The sequence below is a fragment of the Centruroides vittatus genome, unplaced genomic scaffold (assembly GCF_030686945.1).
Source record: "Centruroides vittatus isolate TY-2023 unplaced genomic scaffold, ASM3068694v2 contig_1824, whole genome shotgun sequence".
NCBI classification, from domain to species: Eukaryota; Metazoa; Arthropoda; class Arachnida; order Scorpiones; family Buthidae; genus Centruroides; species Centruroides vittatus.
In genome coordinates this window covers 375,252-402,175 of record NW_027121123.1, presented here as the reverse complement: position 1 = coordinate 402,175, position 26,924 = coordinate 375,252, and the positions used below count along the sequence as shown (strand labels likewise).

Sequence of the window (26,924 nt, the reverse complement as noted above, 5' to 3'; positions counted from 1 at the left end):
AATAATAAATCTATTGAACTAATTAAAAAAGTCCAGATTTTGTACAAATACGTTTGGAGAAATCTCGTATCTAACAATTTTAATTTATATATTTTCTCGACTGAGTTATAGATTCTGACTTATTGTAGCCACTCGCATATTACAACGTCGATAATTAATACTAGTGGGTCAGGTCACCTGAAGCATAAAAGAAATAAAATTCGTTGTGTATCTTACGGGACTAAGTTCCTCCCGCTTCAATGGTGATTAATGTCACCCGTCAAACTCTCATTAGTCACACGTTGTCCATGTTATTAATACACGTCAGCTTGGGATTTGACGTGGCATCTTCCAACCCCCTTTCAATCGCCATTTTTTTTTTTCTGTTCCACCCCTTCCAACAGTCTGTGTACCTTATGTGTAATTACTGACAACTATTCGTCCAACTTGGCATCAACACGGCCATCATCCAAATCGCTCCATTAATATATAAAGTACCCTAAAAGTGACTATAACTGTCATCTATTTTGAGAGTTTTAATCGTTTTCTCCCTTTACATTGATGTATTTGATATTTTCTGTGTTGAAGGGGTGATAAGTGGGGGTTGTTTCTTTACTCGTTTTCTCGATATATCAGATATGCATGAAGAATTAGTTTTTGAGGAGATCTTGTCGTCGATATTAATTACTGGTGAATTTGGTGTGATGGCCTGTTAATCACTCATAAAATCCAAAATAAAGAGAAGATATCTGAGAAGTAATTTTGTTAATCATTAAAGAAGCTTTAACATAATTTCTTTTTTTATATCTTTTGAAGAATTCATCAGCTATTTTAGAAGTTTCAGATTAACTTAACGGACAATGAGTAAATATAAAATTAATATTTTAATGAAAAAACTTTTAAAAATTTATTAATAACATGTCAACTATTCAAATTATTTTTAGTAATTTAAAATAATTTTCTAGACTATTTAATAAAATTATATAAAAAATAAGAAAATATAATATAATACTTCGTAATATTATATAAAAATGTTTTTACATTAAAAATTAAAGTAATTTTTTATCAAATATATTATAAATTATATATCATTTAACCTAATATTGCATTTAATTGCACAATTTAATATGTTATAGCTGATAAAAAGTCGTAGATAAATAAGGTTACATTATACAACACACTGTATTAAATATACAATATATTATACAGTATCGATGCTTCAATTAATATAAATAATTTAATTTAGTCCCTGTTAGTCTATATAGTACTGTATAGTATAATACATCATTTAATAAACTTCAATTTATTAAATTAATATATACTTGTACAGTATAATAAATTAATATTGTGATTTATTCCTATCATCTCATGTAAATATTAAAGAATACTTGAAATATTTATATATTTAAAGTTGAATAATTTATAATATTTGCAATATATGCTATGAAAATTTTACAGCTTACTATAAATTATTCAACTTTAAATTATATAATATATTCTAAATTTACTGACAATAATTCATATTTTACAGTATAGACTGCCAATATTATTAGTTGTATAATATCACTTGCAAATCTTAAATTATTAAACTATAAATCATTCTGTAAAGTCTTAAATGTGATAAATTATATTATTTAATTTAAAAAATAAAATAAAACAAATTTTAATTAATAATTAGTAAGAATATAAATAAAATAATACGAATACTAAACAGAATAATATTATATATAATATATATATATTATTTTCTGTTTAGTATATATTATTTTCTGTATATTATATTATATATTATATATTATATTTCAATCTAGTTAATAAAAAAACTGTTTATTGATCGAAATTAATAGAATTATTATAAAATTTATTTTAAAAAATTCATCTTTAGGAAATTTATTTTTCTTTAAAAAAATCAATATTTTCTAAAAGGTTATCTCATCAAGAAAATTTCAATATTTTATGAAAATATATACCGCATTAAGACCGTTTTACCTGATTAAAACAACAAAAATTTTAACTTAAAATGATTTCTTTACAGTAAATTATGTATAGAACCTATGAATATTACATTTTTAATCATAATAAGCTTATAATTTAAAATTAAAAAACAATATTAAATACGTTAAAACACTCAATAACAAACCGTGTTTAATATTAAAAGCATGCTTCTTTAAATATATATATATATATCAAGTTATAACAAAAAGAAAATTGACTAATAATTTCCATAAACGAATATCCAAATATAATTTTAAAATATTTTTTTAGAGATTACCAGCAGAGAGATTTTGATAAAAGGATCAAAGTCAATCCAATTTTAAAATAAATTTTCTCAATATATATATTATAATATATATACATTTTTATTCATCGTTTATTTTACTTTAAAAAGAAAGAGCAGAAAAAAATCAATTTTATTTTAAAAAAATACATTCTGTATTATTTTATTTTCCATTTAAGAACATTAAAATTTCCAACTGAGATTTAGGAGAAACGGTAGAACATTTTCTACTCAAGCTAGGAATCCCTCGATGCGGTAAATCGCTTTAAGAGCACGAAGCTGCACAAGTGAAATAGGACGAACTTGTACCTACTAGGTTTCTTTTTTATTGCTTGTGGTTTCGTGAGGGGGAAGAAAGAGATGTGATTGACGGATGGGTCGATAAGATAGACAAATTGTCCCCTGTTATGTCTAGAAGTGAGTGAGTGAGTGTGAATTTCTTCCACAAACGATATGCAGAAGTTATAATTTACGTGAAATCTTTCACCCATTCTTATCGAGATTTACGATTTTTATTTTAATTTTTTTTGTTTTATTAAAGAACTATTTTTTTAATTTCATACACGTTTTCTTAAAAAATTTCACCAAATTTACACGAAAATAAAATATACAAAGAACAAATCCTTGAGTAAATGATCCTGTTGCGTGTTACGCACCTTAAAATATATTTCTTTTACAAATATCATAGAAAGTATATTTTTGTTTTCTTGTAAGTATAATTTATGTTTTCTGTCACATTTTCTTTAATTTAAATTTTCTATTGTTGTTATTTTTATTTAATTGGTATTTTTTAAATTTATTTATCTCGTACTTGTCATTATATACACTTAAATTTATATCCTTTCTTCTTTTTTTTGGAATTAAATCTAAATTTATTCAAAAATTCAAATTAAATATAATTAAATTTATGTTTTCAATGTTATATATATACACTAAAACATTTAATTCTTAAATATTTTAGTATAAAGTATTAATAAAAAAAGGAAATTTGAAACTTATTAATTCACGAAGTTTTGTTTTTATAATATAAAATTATTTATGTATATTATGCATTATAAATTTTAATTATATTGTTTAAACTAAATTAATTATGATTATATATTTAAGTATATATATATATATATATACATATATAATTTAAATGTCAATTTTTAATATTTAACTTAAAATAGCTTTAAAAAATGAATAAATTTACTATAAAAATGTGTGAAACTTGGCATTATATTATAATAATAATAAACGTTTATTCACAAAAAAGGGAGAGTTTCCCTGTTAAAGGGATGTTACATTTAATAGGAAAAATTACAAAAAAGGTTGAATAGTTTACATATATAAATAATAGTCATTATAACACTAATTGCAGAAACTTGGCATTATATTATAATTTAAAGACCCAAACTTCTACATTTAGCAAACAAAAATTATTTTTTATTAAATAATATTTTCGTCTATTAAGATAAATTCCTAAAATTGAAAATTTAATAAAAACCGAATAAAATATTAATTTTTAATTAGAATAATTTAAGAAAATGATATTTGTATTTAGTTTTATTGGATTTTTATTATCAAGAATTTATTCAACTTAATAAAAAATAATTTTAATTTCCTTAATATTGCAGTTTGCTCTTTATTAGTTATAATGTATCAAATTTCACGTATTTTTATGTATAAATTATTAGGAGTTAGACCCTACTTTAGGTCTAGACTAAAGAAGAAAAGAGGGTAAGGGGATGAGAAAGAAGAAGGAAGGTCCCAGTTGGGTACTGATTAAATAAACTTATCTACTTTAATATAATTATAAGTTATTAATAATAATTAATTATTATAATTTAATATCGATAAGCTTTAAATGTTGACTGAAAATAAAAATTATCATCATTATTATTATTATTATTATTATTATTATTAATTAAATGCGATTTATACATAACTACTAACTTAATTATATAAAAATATATTAAATTATAAAAAATAAATTATATTTTTTATATAAAACATTAAAGTAATATTAAATTAATAAATCGTATAAGCGATAACAAATATTTATTTTAGTGATAAAATACTTGATGTGTACATAAACACTAAAAGTTTTTATTATTATTATATTTAACATTTAAATTTTAAATCGATTCTGTTCATATATTTTATTATAAAATGGTAAAAATTATATTAAGAATTCATTATTGATATTGATTAAAAACTTTGTTTAAAGATATAATGTAAAATATATAAAGAGGAAAAAAAACTTACATTACTTAAATTTTCTACCATTCCCTTTTCACTTTTTAAATACTTTTAATGTCATCAAAAAATATTTGCATCTATTCAGAAATTTTTATTATAGTGTAAAGCCATTAGAAGAGTTTCCATTTTTGGCTTACAATGTTAACTTTTTTATAATAGGAGAGAAAAAAGTTGGCGAGTTCTCTCAAGCATGAATTTCATGGAACCATCAATGCATAACTAAGTCAATTTACTCATCTCGACATAAGTCTACCAAGCAAAGATCCAACAGCATTCAAATAACGAGAAAAGAGTGCAGATTAGGAGAACCACATGCAAATTTCGAAATTTCTTTTATTCGCTCAATTACCTTTATATTGATGAGGCTTCTTGCTAATTGACCTAACTTCACCTGATTAATAAAATTTTTTTTTCGTTTATCCCTCCTCCTCTCCATCTTCTTATTCTATTGTACTATTTAGTAAACGTCAGCTTATAAAAATTCCTATTAATTTCACCTGACATTGATGTCGTCAGCAAAACAGTAATCAGTTTTTGAATTCTTTAATGTACTATGATTCTTCGAAAGCTATCTGAGCCAAATGACTCTACTAGTAGCAACTTATCAGGATCCCTTGATTGTAATAAAAGTGTTAATAGGTCGATAAAAGTAGCCACGGTTAACCAATACATTTCTGACTTTTGTATTCCCCCAAGGTCTTTTAGAATTCACTTTAAAGACAAGATATGACACAACATTTAGAGGAGATGGCGAAATCACTTCATTGTTAAAAGCTATCTTGAAGAATTTTATGGTCTGTCAGGGATGACGATCTCTTTCCTCAAGCAAAGAATTACTTGGAGGAAAAAAACAGAAATATATAAAATGAATTACCGTATTTTTTACCACTTAAACAAATAAATTAGGTTGATGGTTAAAATAAAGTTTATCTTTATGCTTAAATGTTTTCTAGAGAGCAATAACGTTAATGATGAATATATGTACTGTAGTATATATATGTTATACATGTAAATAAGGTTATAAACATTATAAAATTAGAATGAAATTAAGTTGCGTTTGTAACGTAATAGTATAAAAATAAAAATATTGATCGTTAAAATATTTTAATTTAATTTTCTAGATCAATAAATGGACAATTAATCAATTTATTATGAAGAGTAACATTGCTCTTCATAATAAATTGATTAATTCTTCGTGCTGAAAGAGATCTTTCAATACCAAGTTAATCCTATTATTTTAACAAATTTAAATTTATTACACAAATATACTGAATGTGGTGTAAAATGAATAATATAATTTTCATCTATAAACACATTTATTTAGTTATAACCAATTTTAAATATCTAATATTCTTATTGGGAAATTATATATAACATTTTATAATAACTATTATAAGTAAATGAACTGTAAATAACATGCAGACAGTATAAATTAATAATTGAATATACAGGTAGTTTCCTGCAGAAGGAAGACTGCATTTAATAGTCAAATAAGTAAAGCTTTATAATAGTTTCATATGTAAAGTGTATATATGTGATATATCAGCGGAGTAGACAAAATTTACTTAAAGTATCACCCCAAAAAATATATTTAATTTCTAAAGTTTCATATGTAGTGATTATTATTCAATTAAGTTCCAAATATGGGTGTTCGCAGAAAATTTTTCTGGGGGGGTTAAAACTTGGAGAGAAATAATCACATAGTAATGTTCAAAATAACCACTCAGTCGGTTTAACGAAACACAAAGTTTATATTTACAATATAATGTACAAAATGATACAAGATTAGTGTTACAATTAATTATGCACAAACACTAATCCACCCGACAACCGACTATTTCCGTACAAGTTCGTCGAAAGAACTCCTTACGATCAAGCAGACTTGTAATTAACAACACCTCCGAGTCAGGAACACGTTCGTAATCAACCACTGGAGGTCACTTTCCCCAGATTTCCGTAATGTCCAACGAGAGAGCCAGTTAGAACTTCGGTAACAACGATCCTGATCCGATCCGATACGATCCTATCCGATACCTCCGATACGAGCTCCTGTTCCCGCCGAAACTACTGCTTAAATAGTGTCCGGCGTTTGAATCGTCCGCCAATCAAATTTGAATGTTTCCACAACGTCCGGCCAACGGTCATTTCCCGCCAGCCAATCGTCCGTCTGTCGTCGACTTGAAACTCAACGGTTCTTCTAACGGCCGTTCCTAACGGTTATTCCGTTATGAAAGTTCGTTATATTAAAACAGGGCGGAAATCGCACGCCTAGGCGATTCCAAACCCTACACACACATCAATTAATTTTTTCGGGATTTTTCCTCGCAAATAGATTATAGAACACGGTATTGCTTCGATACAAAAAGAGTCCCATGGTCGAAAGTGTAAGGTTACACATCTCAATCATTTTTACGATTATAACTTGCGGAATTATTTATTCTATTCCAAGGGAGGAAAAGTGTCTCGTTTTCCCCCTCCGCAGAAGCCCATGAGATACAGATCTTATGGGCTATCCCCAGGATACGCCACTAATTCATATGTATATGTATATAAGCATCATGTGTCTACTATACTCCATAATTTACAAGATATATAACTGTATGTAATGCAATTACGATAGAAATATATAAACTATACATATGTATATATGATATTGTATATACGCAAATATTATATAATTGTAAGGCTATTATTATTATTATTATAGATTTATTATATAAGGGCTATAATATAATACGGTAGATTATGTTACAGTTTTATTTAACAGAAAATTAATGAGTTATTGAAGTTATAATTGTAAAGATAGTCATTATTGAAAAGCAATAATAACAAATAAATTAAAATTATAATTTCTGATAATACAGAATTTGGTATATTAATTAATTCTTGGATATTGTTCTGTAATAACGTTGAATATCTATCTTTGTATTTAAATCTTCAATACTTTATTAAAGTTTGTTTATACTTTGTGTAATTAAACAAAAATAAGTAGTTAAACATGATATATAATTATAATTAAATAGCTATGTTTACTTTATTAAATAATAGTTAATTAGTTAGTTAATTATAGTAGTTAAATACGAGTAATTCAATATTATATTATAAAATTTATTTATTTTACTTATAATAGACGGAAAATTTATTGAGAATGATATTCATTGATTCTTCTAATTATAATCAAGACATTTGTCATTTATATGAGTTAAAACATTAAATTTGTATCAATAAATTAATCATTTGTTACTTAAAATAATTATTTTTAAGATTAAAGCATTATATTCTACAACTTTTAGAATATTTAATATTAATATAATAAAAAAATTAATATTAAAATAATATATTGACGCCGAAAACACTTACATAAACATAATTTATTTTAGGCTATTTTAAAAAATATATAAGTTATATATCTGTTTCCATTATACAATTTTAAAATCATAAAAGAAAAATTTTACATAGTCATAATATTTTTAAAGTATAAAAATTGTATATTTTGTAGGGAGGAAAAAAAATGCAAATTTTCAATAATATATATACAGATACGTGCATAAATGTAAATAAATAAACACACAAAACATATAATAATAATAAGAACAACAGAAACAAAAAATAAACTTTAGAAAATATATTTTTACAATTTTAACTTAAAAAATATTATTGGTTTTTGTTACTATATTAAAGAAACACAATATTTTTGTTGTGGTGTAAAGATTTTGAATAAGATAACTTTAAAAATAAAAAAAAAATAGTAAATAAAAATTTAATCATAAACTATCGCAGAATGACTCCACATATGATTTGGAATTTTGCCATTTTAGAGTAATAAAAATTGTGAATGACCTCTCGGTGCAAAGTACTTTCTAGAAGGGAGAGAAAAAAATACACTTTTCATGAAATTTTAAATTAAATAGCCTATACGGTTGACCATTTTTTGTAATAATACTTTTTATTATTTATATTTACTATTATTATAGCGAAAATATAAGAAGAGAAAAAAAATGATTGTGTCATAACATAAAATTTATTGTTCTCGTAACCTACAAATAAGAAAAGAGAGATTATATTTATAAAATCATTCAGTCAACTCATAAGAGAATCGTCAGTAGATACGTTAAAAGATGTGTTGTATAGGAGTTAGAGGAACCTGTGGTCACATATGATATCTGTAAGACAAGACGTAGATGTCCGAAACATCTGGAAAAGAATGTCATCATTCAACCAGGATCCAAGACGTAATTATCACGGACAGGAGTTGGTAATGGAGACACCGTATCATTTCTTTCTACAGCAGAGTTCTTGTTTGAGGTGAGAAGTCTCCAAGAATGGAATCTCTGCTACTTTGATCGGTGACTCGCTATTGTTTCCTTGGCAGTGGCTGCAATTTCGTTCGAGAATGATATTGCTTTCCTGTATTGTGTGTTTCAAACCTCGTTATATGAGCAGTATCAAGAGAATTCTCGAAACACTATTCAACCAATCTGACCTGATTGAACTTGCAATATCTATGATTGAATTCCTAACATTTCTTACACGAAAAAAGAAACTTAACGAAATGTTAATTAATATACGACGATAACCTTCTTTTAACTAAATAAATTCTACTTCCTTTTGATATTTAAACAAGTAGGAAATTTGAAAGATTTCTTCAAAAGTTCGGAATTTTTATCGAGTGATATCATTAATTGGTTTATGCTCGACTTAATCGCTTTCTGCCTTTGATACTGTTTGATCTCTCCCAATACTCTTATCTTACTAATTCTGCTTCTGTAAGTATTCTTTAGCATTCTATCGTTCACATTAAGGTTTTCCTTTATACTCAAGATATTAAATGAAGGTATTATCTACCGAAGTTAATAATATTATTATATTTCTGTAAGATTGATTTTAAAATTTCAATAGCACTCTTTAATCGGATGTCTTTATTTGTTTAATCATATTTTAATAATTTTCGTGTTTGAAAATGAATTCTATCATAGAGAATAAATAAAATTACTTCTAAAATACCTTTTCCTTTTGAAATTTTCTTTTCATAAATAAACTCAATAGATATATTTAAATTCACCAAACCGGAATAATTTAAAGGAGAAATTCTAAAATGGCAATTGAATCCCTTTTAATTATTTTTGTGGAATGTTATGTTAAAGAAATTTTAACATTACCCAAAGGATACTTCAATAATAATGAAATATTTTCAAGCTATTGAGTTTTATACGTAAATATGTTCAATTTTAGAAAAAAAATTGAAGATTTCACCTCAAAATTCATTTAAAAAATAGCATTTAATTAGAATTACTTGTTTATTAATATAAACAAGCTTTATTAATTTTTTTATGACTTCAAAAATATTACATATTCAAATATCCAGGAAAAATAGATGTATGAGATATGTGAATTTTTATATTATTTCTTTCTTTATTTACATAGATCAGCATCGCGAGTCTCCAAAATTATTGTTTTTTTAAGTTAAAAAAGAAAGAATTTGTTCAAGTAAAAAATTTTAAATATCTGCAGTATAAAATACAATATATCTAGCATATTAATTTTTCAATAAAATCTGCATATTTTTAACCAGGTAATTTACATCATTTTAAAGTTCTAACACGTGTATATAACTGTATACAGAGTATCATTACACCTTGTACATTTAGAAAGGCAATAATTGAAAAATTTACAAAGAAATAATTTAAATAAACTAAATTAAATTTAAGAAAGATCGGTATAGAAGCTGAGAATTGAGCTGTAGCGCAGTCAAATCTTAAAAAAAAAAAAATGGCCATTGAGAGGAACGTAAAAAGTGGCCATTGTTTAGAGGTGTTTGTGCTCGTTATTGAGGTTCGATTGTATTAACATTCGAACCTCAATAACGAGCACTTCTCAACAACAAACACCGCTAAACACTTAACACTCTTAATTACAAATAATAACTTTCTTTATTTAGAAACGACATAAATTTATAATTGTTATTAAAATAAATTTAAATGAGATAAATTTAAAAATACTTTGAATATAAATTCCGAATTTAAATTAACAAATTCATTATTAATTTCAGAAAGATTTACGTAAACAATGTATTAGTATTTTCGTTCCTTTAACAAACAATAAAAAAATTATTTATAGGCCTAATTTTATTCTTTTTGTATATGTTTAAAATTATTTTACATCCTTTAAAAAATTTCTAATTAAATTTTATATAATCTTGATTGACAATATTTTTTGTAGTATTTAATTCTGAAAATTTTTAAATTTAAATTTTATATTATTTTTATAAATTAATTTTTACAATTTTAATAAGTATTTTATGAATAAAATTATATTAATAAATACATGATTATATAAAAATATTGAAAAATAAATGTATTTCTTTCAAACGAATATCTCTTGAGAATTTCTTGTAAATATTATTGTTATAATTTAGGGTTAAAACTATTAAATATTAAAAATTATATATTCCTTTATTTTAAAAAAAGCTGGCAACGTTGTTGCTGAACTTTTCCGGTATTCTTTATTTGTTTTTATCCCTAATAATTGCTTTAAGTCTTCAGATTGGTTCGGGAGATATTAAGGGTGTGAGTGTCATATCTCCCGAACCAACAGTCCAATTTTCAAGAAAATTTTTATAAACATTTTTCTCTAATGCCTAAATCTCGATACAAAATTTCAGAAATTTTCGATAAAAGGCACAGGAGTTATTAAGCTTCAAAGTGAGTGAAAAAATTGTCCCCTCTCACACACAAACATACGGAAAAATTTCTAATTTTTTGCACTTCTCGAAGTTTCAAGGACCCGTGAGTTCAAAAATGTAAAAAATACTTTCTCTCTTGTATATAACAGCCGAAGAAAGTAAAAATAGAATGTATTCGTTTTAATTGCGAAATGATTTAAATTAAATTTACTATTGATTTAACACTGCAAGATGGAAGGAAACTTAGTTTTAGTTTTATTTTTTTTTTATTCTACATTTTTAGATAAGGGACCAAACGAATACTAGAAACTGGTTTTTCAGGATTTAGATGGTCAATATTTCGAAAAAGTTGATTCACTTTACAGGAAGAAGTGCTCTAGGTTACTCAATGATTCTCAGTTGGTATTTGCACAGTATAAAACTATGTGATTTAAATTTATTATTTCGCGTTACTTTTCTGTTTTATATATTAAACATTTACGTTTATAATATGATGTTTCACTTAGTAATTTTAGTAAAATATGTAAAATAAAAGGTTTACTTAATAAAATTATCACGCATATTTATAAAAATAACAGTAAAGATGTTATCAAATAGTTCCTTACGTTCATAAATAAAGAAAAATACATATTTAATTACTAACTTTTACAGACATTTATATAATAAATGTAAATATTTCTTCTATAAAGACTTAATTCTATATCTGAATAAAAATACTTTCAAAGATTCTTCACTTATCACACGGATCTTCTTCCAATCGTCACATAGCTATAGTATAGGAAAATGATAGAATAGTAATGTATTATTCTGTTTCAAAACAAAAATAATTTTAATTTTGAAAAAAAGGAATAAATATTAATATAATAAAATATTTGAAAATAAAATAAAAATATAAAATTAATGTATTAATTGTAGTAAAATTCCCTTACAGCTCACCCGTACGAAGAACCACTAAATAAAAATAGTAAGTAAAGCTAAACGTTTATCATTATTAGAAAATATTTTAGAAGGTTTATAATATTAAAAATATCAAAAAAAGGAAGAACAGTTTTATTTAAATTAGAAACTTATCCAAGTTTTATCTTTTGATAGAAAATAAGATTGTAGAAGGAAAGTAAACTAATCTTATATGTAGCTAACAATCTCCTGCGTCATCTAGGATTGAGGTTTACTGCAACTAATGCCATATAATACCTAACTTGGTTGTGTTTTAGTCAATTAATCAGCAGTCTCCGTTCTGACTAAAACAAAAATGTTAAACCGCACCTTCTCCGATTAGGAGAATTATTTAGAAGAAAGAAAGAGAGAGAAAAGAGAGAGAGATAAACGTTGTGGCTTGATATCAATTTGTGTCTTATCTTCCTGCTTCGCCAACTTCATTTGTCACTGAAAAACATTTCGTCTACTGAACAACTATTCATGGATCAATGCTTAATCGTTGTGAATCGATTAAACATTACCCAGTGGTAGCTTGATTGTTTTAACATTCGTGTTAATGAACTTAATCAGTGGGTTACTAACAAACAAACGATCGATAACAAACAAATTTATCCACAATAATAATAATAATAATAACCATTATATAAGTTATTAAACTATAATATTCTTTTATTTTTTACTCTTTTCTTATTTTTAAAAAAACGTACAATTAATCATCACAAAATTTTAAAAATAAAAATTTTAATGAAATTGTATTTTCGAAACTCCAAAAAAAAGAACTAAACTAAATTTTCCTTGAATTTTTTGAAATATAAAATGAAATAGTAACTGAAGAAGAGTCTAGAAGCACTATATTTTAGATTTTATGTGAAGAATTAGAATAAAAAATTTCCAATTTAGATGTAATGCTTTCCAGCAATATATTAGAAATGTGAGAAATATGACGATTTTTACATATATGAAAATTTTATTCTAATCTATTTAAAAAGAAACTTTTAAAATAAATTTAAAATTGAATTAAACTTCAAATATACCTCGATTCGATTTTTATTGTATTTTCGAAAATTAATTATTTAAAAAAAATTTTAACTTAAAACGTTTTATAACGAAAATATTAGTTAAAGACTTTTGACGAAAGTAAATTTGAAAAGAAACTGAATTAGAAACTAAGTGTACTTATAAATTGAATATAAATAAAAATAACATCCAGTTTATTTAAGTATTAACTACAAAATTTTAAAAATCTCTTCTCTGAAAGGGGGAGGAGGAAAGGAAAAAGAAAAGAAAAACATTTTTCAATTTTCGTGATGAAATTCAATGAGCTAGTTGCCTATTCCCTGAAGTGTAAGACATTCAACTAGTTGTGACGATTGTTAAGCAATAAATAGCTTCTGTTAGTAGGTAGCAGAAAGTAAACTGTTCTCTTTAATTACATTTAACGTGCTTTCAAATAAATGTTCTAAACATCTACTTTAACACATTTTTCCCTTGATTAATCCGCTTGAATGAATTTTATTACAGCTTGGATACCGATGAAAATTTTTAATATTTTTTATAATTGTTTATAAAAATGGTTTAATTTCTTATTCATAATGAATTTTTTACAGTTTAAGAAGTGATGTTTAAAGATCAAATGCTAGTAAAATGATATGGAAGTAAATATGTTCGAAAATGCTTCTGTTGATACTAGCAAAGAATAATCATTCAAGTGCCGATATAGAATGGCCATATTACTGAATGCAATTTATAGTCTATTGGTGGTTTAGACAAGAAACAATTTCCTCTTATTCGATATCAAACAAAACTATTTCGAGCTAAAATGTGAAACAGTTGGTTGCATTTGTAGATAAATTGATGATGATAACATTCGTCTATGTACGGGCTTACTTATTGGTTATGTCAACATCTGCTGACTTATGAAGGCTGTTTTTGACAGAAAAAAACTTACTTTAATACACAATAAATATTTAGATAATGGTAAAAAATTCTGGATTGTTTATACCGTCGATATTTCAGTTATTATCTCCATATATCAAAATTTTATATTTAACGCCGATTTGTTTTATAAACACGACTTTTTCAATTTTATTAGGTTAATTTATTGTACCTAACACGATTGAACTTTCTCACTACCGTACTATAAACTCATAGAAAGACAGAATATGGGCTGACAAATAGTTGAACAGAGGGAGGAAGAAAAAAAATGTCAGAGAGAGATCGTAAAACATCTGGCCTAATGTCAATAAACACCTCAATGTAGACTTTAAGTAACAGAAGCTACACAATAAGCTTTATCCTTATTGTACAAGTCGACAATAGTGAAAAATCTAAGAAAAGGTTGAAAGAAAAAAAAATTCTCTTTTAGTTGTATTCCACTAAGATCTACAAACAGGACTTGAATTGCAATCAATAAAGTAGAGTACCTGACAGAAAGAAGTAATATTCAGTCACAGTGGATTTATTTTCTAACCATTGAGGTGCTTATAGTCTTCAATATGAAGGGAAAAAAGCGTCATATGAAACGTATTTTCGTCTTACGTATAGCAAATTTCTCGTGCCATAGCGCCGTGTGTGAAATTGTCGCTTATTTTCAATCTGTCGACGGTATAGAATATAATACAATCCCGTAAAATGGAACCAAAATAACCTTTTTCATTTTATACTATGATTCTAAATGAATAAATGTACAATATGTCTATATTCTAAACTTTGATAAATGAGGTTGGAGAGGATAGCATTCATCTGTCTCTTGTTCCATTTTTCCAGTAGCTTTTCCTCGATTCTTTCATTTCGTCAACTCGAAAAGATATAAAAATGAGGATTGACGCATTCACAATCCTGTCAACAGACATGGAGACATCCAAATACTTAATAATACTTCAAACCTGAGCTTCCAATCATTCGAGATGATCGTATTTCTTCTTAAGAGAAGGTGATAGAAATAAACAAGTTTGAAAATGTTTAAGGTACGTCAGGAGAAAGGAGATCTCTTCCGAAATTGGTTCTTTTTATACTGTTCGCCTAACGGTTCACCTTTACTAAGTCAAATTTATAATTTTATATTATATTATTACTAAAATCGTATATAGAATTGATACAAACTAATTATAAACTAAATAAATCATTAAAATTTATAAATTTAATCACTAATGACGATCGAAGGAGTGCTTATCCCTGACATTAATGCTTAAATTTCTTGTTATGTTAATTATAAGATATGTAATTAAGCTAAATTGTAGAAAATAATATAAAATAAGTATGTGTATATATATATATATATTTTAGGAGCAGTTCCTGAAGTCGAACCAGAATTTACCGAACCCATTTCTAACGTAACAGTTCCTCTAGGACGTGATGCCCAACTGCCATGTGTTGTAGATAACTTAGGATCATATAGGGTAAGTTTACTCCTTTCCAGTTAACGTAGATTAAATTAAGATAATAATGATTTAAAAACTATCTCTCAAGATGTAACAGATCAAAAATACATTAAAAAAACTACAATCTACCATGATTTAGCTCACTGAATCTTTTTTACTTTCTGTCGAAGACAGAATCTAGAAAGTAGTGAATTATAACCACCTTCACCTTTTGTACTTTATAACTTTATTTTTAAGCTCAAGGATGGTAACGAGGCGATCCTCAAATACACACACAACGCACTACGCGACACTACTTCTTGCAGTGGATATAAAAACCATCGTAAACTCGGTTTTATTATCTCAGTTTACTTGCTATTACATCAGTCCAGATACGATAACAACTCGTCTAGTGTCTACCATGAAATAGACTGTATTTCATTAATGTTAGAGTGAATTGAAAGAAATTTTACGGGATATAGAAAATATTTCCTTTCTAACCTGATCTCGCATAAATGCATTGATAGAAGAAATCGTTAATCTTGAAAGTAAAATAAAGTTTTCTCCCTTCCTTCCTCTTCATTTTTTCTTCCTTAAACATATAAAAAAATAAAGATATCTAAGATAGATTATGCGACCTGGAAAGTAATTCATGGCGATAAAAGGAACCAATTTGAACGATCTTGCAAACTTAAGTCTTTTGTCGATATTTCTTATGACCAAAAAAGAAGACCATCAAACTGTATACAATCTATTTCAAATAGCCAGGAAAATTGTGAAGACAAATATAGAAAAAAATATATATATATATTATTATTCTTTTTTTATTGGTATAAATTTGAATTGATAAAATAGAAAAACTTCTCTATCTTTTACAGTAAAGTTCTTTGCAATTATAAAAGGTTTATATGTAACTCTATCCAATGGTATTCGCGTTAAATTACATTTAAACAATCACATTATTCGATTCCGTTTTACAGGCAGCATGGATTAAAGTGGAGAGTAAAGCAATTTTGACAATCCACCACCACATCATTACTCGGAATTATCGTATAAGCTTGAGTCATAGTGATAACAGAAACTTTATCCTGCATATACGCAACGTTCAGATGACTGATCGTGGTGCCTATATGTGCCAATTGAATACCGTACCTATGAAGAGCCAAGTTGGATATTTAGACGTGTTAGGTAAATTATATAAAGATAAAATTTTATTTCCAGTATTTTATATATATAAAATATAGAAACTTATCTTTATAGTTTTGAATTTACTATCGCTTTAAATTAAATATTTAACCTGTTTTGATGATCTCTATTCGATAAGTTTGGTTACTAGATGTGATTTAATCACATTTTTTGACTATTGAATAAGTAATTTTTGAATAAACTGTTGAAATTTTGACTTTAATTTTCAACAAAAATTAAAATCTTTGAAAAGGAGTGAAGATTTCCATGTCAGTTTGCTTTAATCTAATATAAGTTTTTTAATCTCGTTCAAATTACCAAATAATTTAATTAATAAACTAAAAAATTAAGTTTATACTTTTTAAAATCGTTTTTTATTGTTTAATTATCATATTCTTATTCGTTAATCACTGATTTTTTTAAAAAAATTTGTTTTCAGCCTCTTGTTTTAGTGAAGATTTTCATTTTTAAATTCTTTGTACTTTAGTTTAAATTTTCAAAAACACAGATAGAAACATACATATGCAGCAACGTAATAATGAAAAACCGTCATCAACCAATCAAATTAGTGAAAATCACTTTGATTTTCTAGTACTTATCACAGTTTCTATGCAACGAACCAAAATACTCTTTGAAGTCAATGCACTTATTTAAATCCCTGTATTTACATAATTACAAATTTTTATCTTTACTTACAGCCTTACTTAATGATTTATCTTTAATAAACAAGAGAAAAAATTTATTTTACACAAAAATTTTAATATGCGAGAACCAGTACAATGAATATAATTTAAGAGGCATTTTTTACGTTTATATTTTTAATTTTTTTATTATATAATTTTTTAAAGATTTTACATATACAGTAGGAATCGTTAATAATCTCAATTGTTAAATGTGATTAATTGCTCAATTAAGTTATTATAATTATTAAATTTTATAAGAATATAATAATATATAAAGAACAATTTATAAAATTATTTTAATTTATTTTTTACATATAAAAGTTTAATGGGAATATTAAAAAAAGAAAGGAAAAATTCCAATGAATTTCCTTCCAAGTTGTGTAGAATTTATTCACATTTAGACCACTTGGATTAACATTGCTCTAATGTGATAAACAGTAACTTTCAACTGAATCATGCGAAACAACATGTGTATTTTTTAATTAAACCCTGTGTTTATTAAAAATATAGTCTTAGAGTACATAATAGCATACTGTAAATAACGTTAACGTTTAAATGTGCTTTCATTTATTTTAACGGATATTTTTCTTATCATAAAATGAAAGAATCATTTCAAAATTTGAAAATATTTTTATCTATCAACCTTTTAGTAAAATTATTTACGTTCATTTTTTCATTATTACTTTCCATATTTTAAAAGTATGGTTAAGAAACTTATGATGCAAAATATTTATTTTTCTATTTTTAAATAAATGTCTCACGACTAAAAAATTATTTTTTAATATGCTTTAAATTAAACTTTTATTAATATAATCTTCGTAAATATATATTTACGAAGATTATATATTTTATATTTAAGATCCTGAGACTTAAATTATCTACATAGATTGGCTTTAATGATAATGATTAATATGTTTAAATTATAAATTATTAAATAAGTGGTTATATATAATTGTAGACCTATAAATTTCCACTGTTTGTCTGTATTTCTGTCTGTCCTTCTCGAGAATGGAGTTACATAGATGACTGTTGTTATCAGGAAAAGTATGATGTACAGGGGCAAGACACTACTAATTTAAGATCGAGAGCATATATTTTAAATTAAATAAATTAAAAACATAATTAAAAATTGCAGCCCGGCATTGTCACGATGTCACAATAATTTTTGCTCGTTTTATATAGAATTTTAACATTATAAATTGCATATTTAATTATAATATTTATATAAATTTAAAAATTTTATGATGATGATAATAAACATGTTTTAGTTATACATATTATTATAATATAATTAAATGTATGGATAATTTTACATACAAGTCTTTTAAAATTAAAAATTGCAATTTTTTAATCGAAATTTGCAATTTAACTTCTTTGACTCATCGCGACGTTTCGTCTAATAAATTTAAATTTTATCTTATCATAATAAGTAGAGAGACTCGAGGGAGATTTAAAAATTTGCTAAATTATCAAATATACTTGTGGGATATTATATATATACATACATTTATTTAAAATATACAACTTCAATCAATAAACTTTAATCTTTTATTCCCTTTTTTTCTAGTTGAATAAAAGAAAAAAAAATCCAAAATTTTAAGTTGAATCGATAAAAGTAATAATCATGTCTATATTTTTATCATACTTTTTAATAATAAATAATTTTTCAAGTAGATGTATTGAGGATTTTTCAACTGATAAGGACTATTTTTCGATTTTTGTATTGCTCACGTAGAAGAGACGACTTTTTCATTTTATTTAATGGCGTGTCTGTATGTCTACGCATAGATTTCATCTCAAAACTTCTAAAATTATTTTAAAATAATATATTTTTTTCCCCTTAAAGTTACCATTCACGTTCTGTGTATTTTATCGAGATCTTTACAGTATCCAATGTAAATATGTTTTTAAATTAATTAAATTATTATTATACGCGTATTACTAACAGTATATGGATATGTAAAGAAAACTTTTAATATAAATTTTAATGATCGATATTATTGATACTAAACTTTAAAAGATGTATTCATAAGTTATTCGGAGAGAAAAATCTTTCATATTTTATCAGTCATTAAAAGAAGCAATGATAGGTATAAACAGCAAAAGTGAATAGGAGAAAAGAAAAGAAAAGTATTATTAAAAAGTAAATTATTTATTGGCAATGATATGCGGTATGTTCTTTTTTTACTCCTCTGTTTAAAGAAAACTTTTACAAAGAAATATATATATATATATATATCCGTAGAATAAAATGAATAATTACAGAGGAGGAGAACTTGTTTGCTATGCCGAAAGAAAAATATCAAAAGAGAATTTCAATTCTGCTTCGACTAATGGTATATCAAGCTTACTTTCATCTTCTGATGTTTTTTGATTTATGATACTTTTATAGAAGTATAAAATAGATCTATATAATCTTAGAAAAGGGAGGGGGACATATTTGATAACATTGAAAATATTATGATGATATATAATTGCATATTATATATATATATATATATAATTTTAAAATAATGTTTTAAAGATAATAAACAAATTTATTATTTATATAAATATAACACCATTCGTTTTATGAGGCCTTATCGAGATTTGAAATAATATTTTTTGCTTGGTATTGAATATGTTTTTTTATTTATTTATTTTTCTTGAAATCTGATAATGTTCTTTGTTACCTTATAGAAGAAACTTCTCGAATTTCTTTAAGGCATTAAGAAATATAAACTCAAAAATATCGAAGAAAAAAAAATATATATATATATATATATATTTAGGAATAAATTTATTATAAATATTTATAAATATATAAACTATTAAAATATGAAATATTTACAGGAAAAAATTTATTATTTATTACTATTATTTTTATTTATTTTTAAAGTTTAAAGGTAAAAATTTCAAATGATCGAGTTAGTATTTTAGGATCCTTAGGGAAAATAGCTTTGTGAAAATGTTTTCTTATGAACTAATCTTTTTCGTTCTGTATTTCTCAGATTACGTTAGTACAAATAAATATTTCAAGCGAGAATAAACTTAACTCTTGGCTTTCTGATTCTGATTTAGTTAATATAAAAAAAGACGAAAATTATATTCATAGAAGAAGAAACAGGAATGAAAATGAAGAGGGGAAAGTGACTAAGAAATAAACTAGACAAAAAAAATTGTAAAATTAAATTTAGAAATGCAAAGTGGTGCATAATAAACGAAGAGAATGCTGAAAGAAATGTTAAATTAATCATTAAGATATATATTAAATGTATTTGCATAGGTTTAAAATATTTTTAAAATTTCGATAATTTTTTAAATTATTCATATATATATATATATATTATATATTATGCGCATACAAAGTTAATTTTGCTCATTATATAAATTTAAAATTTCCCTTCAAAAAAGCTAAACATGTTGTTAAGTAGTTGAAGGACTTTTAGAAAAATTAGAAAAAAAGTAGTAAAATAGATTCTATTGAATGAAAATTTTAAAAATTCTGGAAAAAAATTCATCGATTTATTTGCATTATATTTAACGTCTTGAATTTGTTTTTTTTACTCTTTTTTTGTTATCGTAAGCAACTTTATCGAGTTTTGTATATATCCCAAGAGATGAAGAGAGAAGATATCTTTCTTTTAGTATAAAATCTTATTTAATTGTCCGTACACAAGATTAAAATTTTCATACATTATTATACGTAATTGGCGCCATTCCAGTGCAAAAATAGACAGTTATTATTTTTTTTAAAGTTTATTATTTCCGTTGAGTATAACTTAATTGTTTATTCATTTTTAATTTTTCAATTATAAGATAATAAAATTTTATTTCATCATCAATTATAATAAAAATACAATTAAAATAATTTAAAATTTATTTGAATATTTTTATAACTTAGCGAAGTAAAACAGAGGTGCATTTAGAGATGAATAGATAAGGCATGGGATGCTTCTCTAGAGAAAATTGAAGAAAAATAAATAAAATATATTCTTTCTGAAGTATATTTTTTATTTATATGTATTTTTAATGTATATATATATGCACCACAAACTTATACGTAATATTCTTTTGAGACTTGGATTCACCATTGAAATGAACCATATTTTTTTAAAAATAATTTATATTTGAATAACATAAATAATATTTAATTTTATTCAGTAAAATTTCTAATAATTTGTAGGTAATTAATTATTTTGTCTTCTGCTAAAGAATATAAATTATTGATGCTTTCCAAAATAGAAAATTTTATGAGATAAATCAAGTATAGAGAGAGAAACAAGATTGTCAAGATATATTAATAATAAATATAACCTTCTTCATTTTTATTTTTTTAAATGTTTTTTTTATAATTGACGCCGTTTATATTACTTTGAAATATAAAAAACACAAAAATTTCTTTAAATAAAATTTAGAATTTAATATAATTTAATAAATTTATCAAACGATGACGTCTTAAATGAACTTCAATGTATACAAATTCTTATTTCTCGACATAAGGATAACGAAAAATGATTTGTATAGCATTCGAAATTATTTTATATATTAAATGTTGTATGATTAAATAAATTATTTTGTAAATATTTGAAGTTAAAATATTTTGGACTGCAATTTAAAAAGTGGTCGAGACCTGTAAATTCGCCCTGTCTTTCCATTATTAACCGTTAGATAGATGAAAGTCGAGACCAGATATGGAAAGTTTAAGGTAGGCGGCCCAGATTAACTATATGCGAACTTCAGATATAGCCTGAACTTCGCATATAGTCGCATGAAAAATTTTCTTCAGAACGGAGTTAGATATATGACTGGCGTGATTCTGTTGTTAACAGGAAAGTATGATTTACAGGGACAAGACACTAGTAATTTGAAATCGAGAGCATATATTTTAAATCAAATAAATTAAAAATTGCAGCATTATGACGATGCCACAATGATTTTTGATCGTAAATTTTAATCGATTTTTTAAAAATATTTTGAAATTTTCGAGTTATATCAAAGTCGTAAAAATTACGCATGACTATGTGATCGAATTCTGTTGTAATATAAGCGAAAAAGATTCTTATAAAAGTGAAAATGGCGTTTTAGTACTTATACATTTAAAAAATCTAACGATCATATATGGAAAAAACTCTCTTTCAAACAGTGGGAAAAAAAACGTTAAAACACATGGTTGCCATACGCCATTACGTAAAGTCCGCTGACGATTACACACATTTAATAGGAAAACGATATCCTTTGCGTTGATTTCTTATAAAACTTGGCTGTTTCGAGCTAACTGCAATCTTTTACATATGTAATAAAAATACATTATACCCTCGAGTCTCTTTCCTTCATCAATAACTTATCCATGCAGCACAAGATGTTGGTAAAAGTGCTACCTTGAGACATTTGACGACAACATAGTTGTTAACTATAGAAAATAACCGATCAATGTCGTTATAATTTACATACTCCATTACCCATAATTCACATCGGGATGAAGGAGTTATGTCCTGTTAAACTGTGACCATCGAAAGATATCGAATGACAAGTATAATAAGAAAATTTTTATCCAATATTCATAACTGTGTTATTGTTATTTTACTGTTGATAGCTCGATTGTTGATGTAGATTGATGCGAAAAGTTAAGAAAAAACGCTGTTTTAGTATAGTAAGAACGTAAAGAAAATCGCATAAATCATGTTAAGATAGAATAAACTGTAAATATATTTATGGAAAATGTAAAGGATACAGAAAAAGAAGATAAATTATACGAAACGTTTGCAATTTTGTGAAATATTTTAACGTAGATTGTTCGAAAAGATGTTTGAGCCAATGACGATTAGTTACAGGAAATAAATAGACGGAGGAAAATCAGCAAGATGCTATTATTTCTGATTTTCCTCGACCAATTGTTCTTATAATAATGATATTTTTATCCAATTTTCGTTTAAGTGTTTATATATATATATATATGATTGAAACGAAATATAAGATTTTTTAAACTAATTTTTATTATATTATTAGTAAAGATTTTATATCCTACTTCAAATTACAGAATATTATATTGATTATTTCATATGACTAATTAATTTCCATAAAAATATTAAAATATATACATATAAAATTCTAGATATTTTTATCAATAATTATTATAATAAAATTTACAAATATATAGCTCTATCATCATATTATTAAATCTTTTACAGGTCTTATGCTAACAAAATATTAAAAAATGTATGAAAGCTCTTCTATTGGTTATCAACTTCTGTAATATTTAAGAAAATAACCTGGAAAATATGGATATTAACTTCAGTTAATCACTTCTATTCTACTTAAATTAACTTTTGTCTCTATATGAGAATTACTCCGCTTATGTAATCACAATTCATGTCTCAATTTAGTAAGAAAAATTTAGATAATTCTAAAATATATAGGTCTATAAACAGCATATTTATCGCAGTTACTTATTAGTTTACGATTATAATAAGAAATTCACGACTTTATCTTCAAACTTCCATTAAAGTTTTGCGTTAATAGCCTTACCACGTGATAAAAAACTTGCTGTTATTTAGTAAAAATAAATAGATTCATCAAGTCTTTCTCATGTTAACGATGTTTAACAAATATTCCAATTATAAAATATTAAATAATAGCTTATCTAGAGACAACTTTCTCTACCGATCAATTCAAAATCATCATCAAATTTAACCTCTTCATGTACGGAGGTTTCTAAAATTGGAAATTATGACTTAATTGAAGCACTCCATTTATTTCTTTCTACTGTGATCACGACAGCTGAACGTTAGCTTAATATCCTCAAATACACAATTAAATCCATTTAAATTTACATTGTAATCGTTTAATTTCGTGAAGCACGTAGATCGATTCAATTTACACGTTTATCCGACTTACTGGCGCCTTGTCTACCTCTCTAGTTTTACGGAAATTTATCGATATTACATATATATACAGTACATCATCGTGTTGAAGAATGACTGTTTTGTGTATCGAAAGAAAAGGCGACATTGAGAAGAAAGACGAAGATAAATCTACGAGAATGGATTGGGAGTTACCTTTAAATTTAACTGTCCACTCTGCGACATATTACAGTATATAAGTTGACGGGGGAGGTAAAATTTCAATTTAATCTACTACGATTGTCCTCCGTGTGAAAGATATACAGTACCTTATACAAGACATCAGATCGATCGAAATGAAGGACGTTTTTCGAAGATTCTGTCAGAGTTCTGTGGCGTAATCAATTTTATCAGTCGTTTCTGACGTGCAAACTTACTCGTCACAAGTGTTGGAGTAGAAAATCTCTCTTCTTATTTCTTTTTTACTTCCTTTGATTTTTACTTCCTGAATGCTTTGCAACATCTTAGCTGTACTAACAGATAAAGAATAAGATTTTCTAGAATCCGTCCGGAAAATCAACAAAGAAAACTGTACAGAAGATTTTATAACTCAGTCGTTGTATTTGTGTGGTAGTACGCAGTCGACTAAAAAATTTCATGTTCGAGAAGATAGAAAAATGTAAGATAAAGAAAAAAGAAAAGATAAAATATGTGCTAGATATATATATATATGAGAAATTTGGAATAATTTTTAACAGGGTAGAAGGAATTTAGAATTAAACAGAAAATGCTTTATTTAAATATCTTGTAAAGGCTAAAATGTTCTTTCTTCTTTTTAATATGTTACCGTGGGAGTTTTGTTTTGTAAATTTGTATTGCACAGTCAGGAAAATTCAATTTTCGCAGCTGTACAATCCGATTTTAAAATTCAAATTCAAATATGTGAAATTTAAAGTGATCTCTCTTCAAGACTTTCTTCACTTAAATTCTTAGAAAAAAAACAAGAGAAAAAAATAAGCATATTTAGATTTTTAAAAATTTATATTTTCTTAACAATTTAAAGAATAATATAATATATGTAATACATTAAAGTTTATAAGTTATTATTTACAGAACGAAGTAAATTATATTAACAAATTTTATCAAAATATCGACTCGTTTTATATTTATATATTTTTCTATACATATATATTATATAATGGAAAAATTTATCTCTTTTCTTTCTTATGTTCATAAAGATGCGGACTTTATGGTGCCATCTTTACTTCTACTGACGACTTCTTTTATGAAAAGGGACAGTATACGTATTCAATCCATGAAAAACTGTTGAAATAATGCCTTCCAAGGGATATGGCGACTGACTTCTCAATCTATGATGTCGTTTTTGATATGATGTTCTCTCGTAACAAAAAGTTAAAAATTGCTCTTTTTATATGTATTTATAAAGTATATACACTACATAAATATTGTAAAGTATTCTCACTATAACGTTAAGCATAAGTACAGTAGGCACGTATACATTTTAATTTACATTCCATATATTCCAGGCTAGTCTCTGTTAATGAATTGTATGTTATATGAGATTTTATCACTGTGCTAAGTAATGATGTATTTCCTGTATTTGAAGTTTTCTGTATTTATTTATATAATTAAATATAGAAATTTATTTCTCCTCTTCTCTCTTAGGATTTCCTTTACTCTCACATGAAATTTTTGGTTGAGGAAGTTAAAACAAAAGAATGTAATAAAGAAATCCTGAGAGAGAATATTAATAATAATAAATGTCGCTGTTTACTTATATATTTTAAATACTGAATCTATTTAAAAATGTAGAAAATTCTTCTATTCTTTCAGAATTTCCTCATTACTGAAATTTCTTTTATTCTTATTTAATTCCCTCAATCTAAAAATTTCTTCTAATTTAGCTGCCATTTCCGATTGGATTTTTTGGTTAATCTTAGCTGAAACTTTATTTTGAGGAAATAAAGTAATGAGAAATTTCTGAAAGGGAAAAGAACATTAAATTTCTCTATTTATTTATATATTTATATTATATAATTTTAAATTTATAATATAAATAATACAGAAATTTATTATTCCTTTTCAATCTCAGGATGTCCTCATCACTTAAATTTCCTTTAATCTTAGTTTTCTCTCCTCTCTACTTATTATATTCTTAATAAACTTATAATCTTTATCACATAATGAAATTATATAAATTATTATTTTATTATATGTGATAAAGATAATTATAGTTCATATAAATTGAATAGAATCAAATTTTATACTTTAATTATCTAAAATATATTTTCAAACATACAGACTCAGGATCGGGACAAATATATAGATCTATATTTCTGATGATTATATAGTAATTAAACACTCTTTACCCAGAATTTTCTGAAATTTTATATGATGAATCAATGTAATAAAATATAATAATCTTATTTTATAGGGTTTTCTAGTTACTTTCTAGTACTAAAATAAATTAAGTAAAAGTATGTTTAATCGTCACTAGAAGTAAAAATGGTACTGACATGAAAACACAGCAATATAAATTCCATTGCTAATGATAATATAATTACGACTGTGTACTTATGGAAACTAGCATACCAATGATAATATTAATATCATATTGATATCAATGCATGAGTTAGATACAAAACAACAGATTGTAAATGTAAAAATGTAGTAAAATATCCAGTAAATGATCATAAAAGTCAACACGTCTCTGTATTCTGTCACCCCGTAGTG

General features: G+C 25.0%; 1 protein-coding gene across 4 annotated transcripts in view; it reads left to right on the top strand.

Moving 5' to 3' along the window:
* Positions 1–26,924, top strand: part of LOC136969843 (lachesin-like) — an 84,855-nt gene that overhangs the window by 40,408 nt on the left and 17,523 nt on the right. For 3 of the 4 annotated variants that reach the window (XM_067264127.1, XM_067264129.1, XM_067264126.1), the window contains exons 2-4: positions 12,115–12,147; positions 15,408–15,520; positions 16,462–16,669. In XM_067264127.1, coding sequence (XP_067120228.1) covers positions 12,115–12,147; positions 15,408–15,520; positions 16,462–16,669 — 354 coding nt within the window. The remainder of the gene's footprint in view (positions 1–12,114; positions 12,148–15,407; positions 15,521–16,461; positions 16,670–26,924) is intronic. The other variant, XM_067264130.1, reaches the window with a different exon arrangement.